General features: G+C 29.8%; 1 protein-coding gene across 1 annotated transcript; it reads right to left on the bottom strand.

Moving 5' to 3' along the window:
• Nucleotides 1–514: 514 nt before the first annotated feature.
• Nucleotides 515–1,989, bottom strand: PVX_042190 (variable surface protein Vir12-related, truncated; the record flags this gene model as incomplete). Its single annotated transcript, XM_001612372.1, has 2 exons — nt 515–694; nt 816–1,989. Coding segments are annotated over 2 exons (1,354 nt in total), but the record flags the coding sequence as incomplete, so codon positions are not given.

Here is a 1,989-nt window from a genome sequence, read left to right as displayed (position 1 = left end):
TAGTGTCTTATCTTCGCTATAAATATACATTCCGGTGATCTTATGTGATTACAGCAAATATCATATTATCTTTCAATCAACTTCACTAAAAATTTGTATTATAACATCCCTTTAAATCGTATATAAGATCTTTTTTACTTTTTTTTTTAAATATATGTTGTTAAATCCTATACTTTGTATATCAGAATAATATATTTCTATTTAATGTAATTTTACTTATTCTTAAGCTGTTTAACTTTACATATATTTAAGTAAAATCCATCTTCACACAATTCATATAAAATATTTAGTTCAATTATATTTAATATACTGTTTAACAAATTACTTTATAAATATTCTCATTATATGCAATACGCGTGGACGTTTTTTTAATTATTTAAGAACTTGTACAATTTTTCCGTAGTTTAGTTTTTCTTTTTTTTTCTCACTATTTCTAATAATAATTACGAAAAGTAGTTTATTTTCATTTCCTATTAGAACAACTATTATAATAGTTTTCCCCTTATGCACCTAATTAGTAATCATAATCTCCTTCAGGCTGATAATTCAAATAATACTGATCCGATTGAGAATCTAAAGATTCATTTTCTGAATCATACTTTGCTAACTCTTTTTCATACTCTTCGTAGTAATTATGTTCAAATATTTTTTTCTTTCGTTTTCTTTTAGGAAATCTCGATTTTAATCCAGAAGACTAACACAGAAATGAAATTTAAAAAGGGTAAAAATATATTTACTTTGTAATTATACATACAAAAGAATATTAAAATATATATCATAACATTCATGCTTCAAAAAATCGATTGTGCAATTACCATATTGTAATAGAAAAGAAAGAATATCGTTCCAAGTATAGCAGCAGCCATGATGATGTTACGATAAAAGTTTGAGTCAACCTTATCAGATACACCTTCCGAAGTAGTAGGAGAATCAACAATTGGCACAGGTACTGCATCTCTTCTAATATCTAAAGTATTAGGTGACACCGGAAGAACACCGAGTGCAGGGATCCCACTTGATTGGGTACTAATACTACTTTTAGGATTTAAAGTGGCTTTTTGTACAGATGACGGTGCTCCAGCTTCTGGACGTGCTGAACTACCTGTGCTCGGCGAGCTTGTTAAACTTCCTGGACCTGATGATCTTGTTGAACTTGATAAAACTTTTGATTTATCTCCAGCTACTGTAGATTCTGTTGTTCCCTTTACTGCTTTATCCTTTGGTGAAACATCTGGTGATAAATTTTTACCACTTCCGGGCATTTTAGTTTCTAACCCTGCAGTCCTTGTCGGGGCTTGCGTTAATGTACCATTTCTATTTGCACCTGTTCCAGATGATGAACCCCCAAATAATATTCCCCAAAATGTGCCGCCACCACTTGTAGATCCTTTAGCCTTGCATTTTTCTGTTGTAGATAAAAGATCCTTCGGATCGCTCGTTTTTCCACAAATAAAGTAATCACTATGAAAAGGTAAAAGCCAAAAACTAGGCTTACAATGATCATTCTTTAATTTATCGTACAGCAATTTAATATTAGTTAAGTATGTAAAATACTTATTACAATCGTACGTACTCTGAGAATTAATAGTGTTTTTAATATCAGTTTGTTTTTTATAATAAATATATGCATATTTCCTTTTTACCAATTCATCTAAGGTAACATCCTTTTCGTGCTTTAATGTACAGTCATTTGGTTTAACTTCCTTATTCACTTTATTAGCTATTTCAATAAGTTCTTTAGAAAAGGGTATTTCCCCGAACTTCTTTGTGTGCTCTTTATATATCTCCTTTATTTCATCATATAACCAATACTGTAAATAACTGCAATATTCAACACGTTGTTGTTTATTCGTCCATTCAGATATTTTTTTTAAAAAACGTACGAGCTTAATGCATAACTCTTTTGCATCCTTATGTGTATTATCATACTTTTTTAAATCGTTACAATAACCATCAAAATTTGAAGTAGTGTCAAATGAGAAAAATTCT

Source organism: Plasmodium vivax, genomic scaffold (assembly GCF_000002415.2).
Source record: "Plasmodium vivax scf_4747 genomic scaffold, whole genome shotgun sequence".
NCBI lineage: Eukaryota > Apicomplexa > Aconoidasida > Haemosporida > Plasmodiidae > Plasmodium > Plasmodium vivax.
This window is presented reverse-complemented; position numbering and strand designations above follow the sequence as displayed.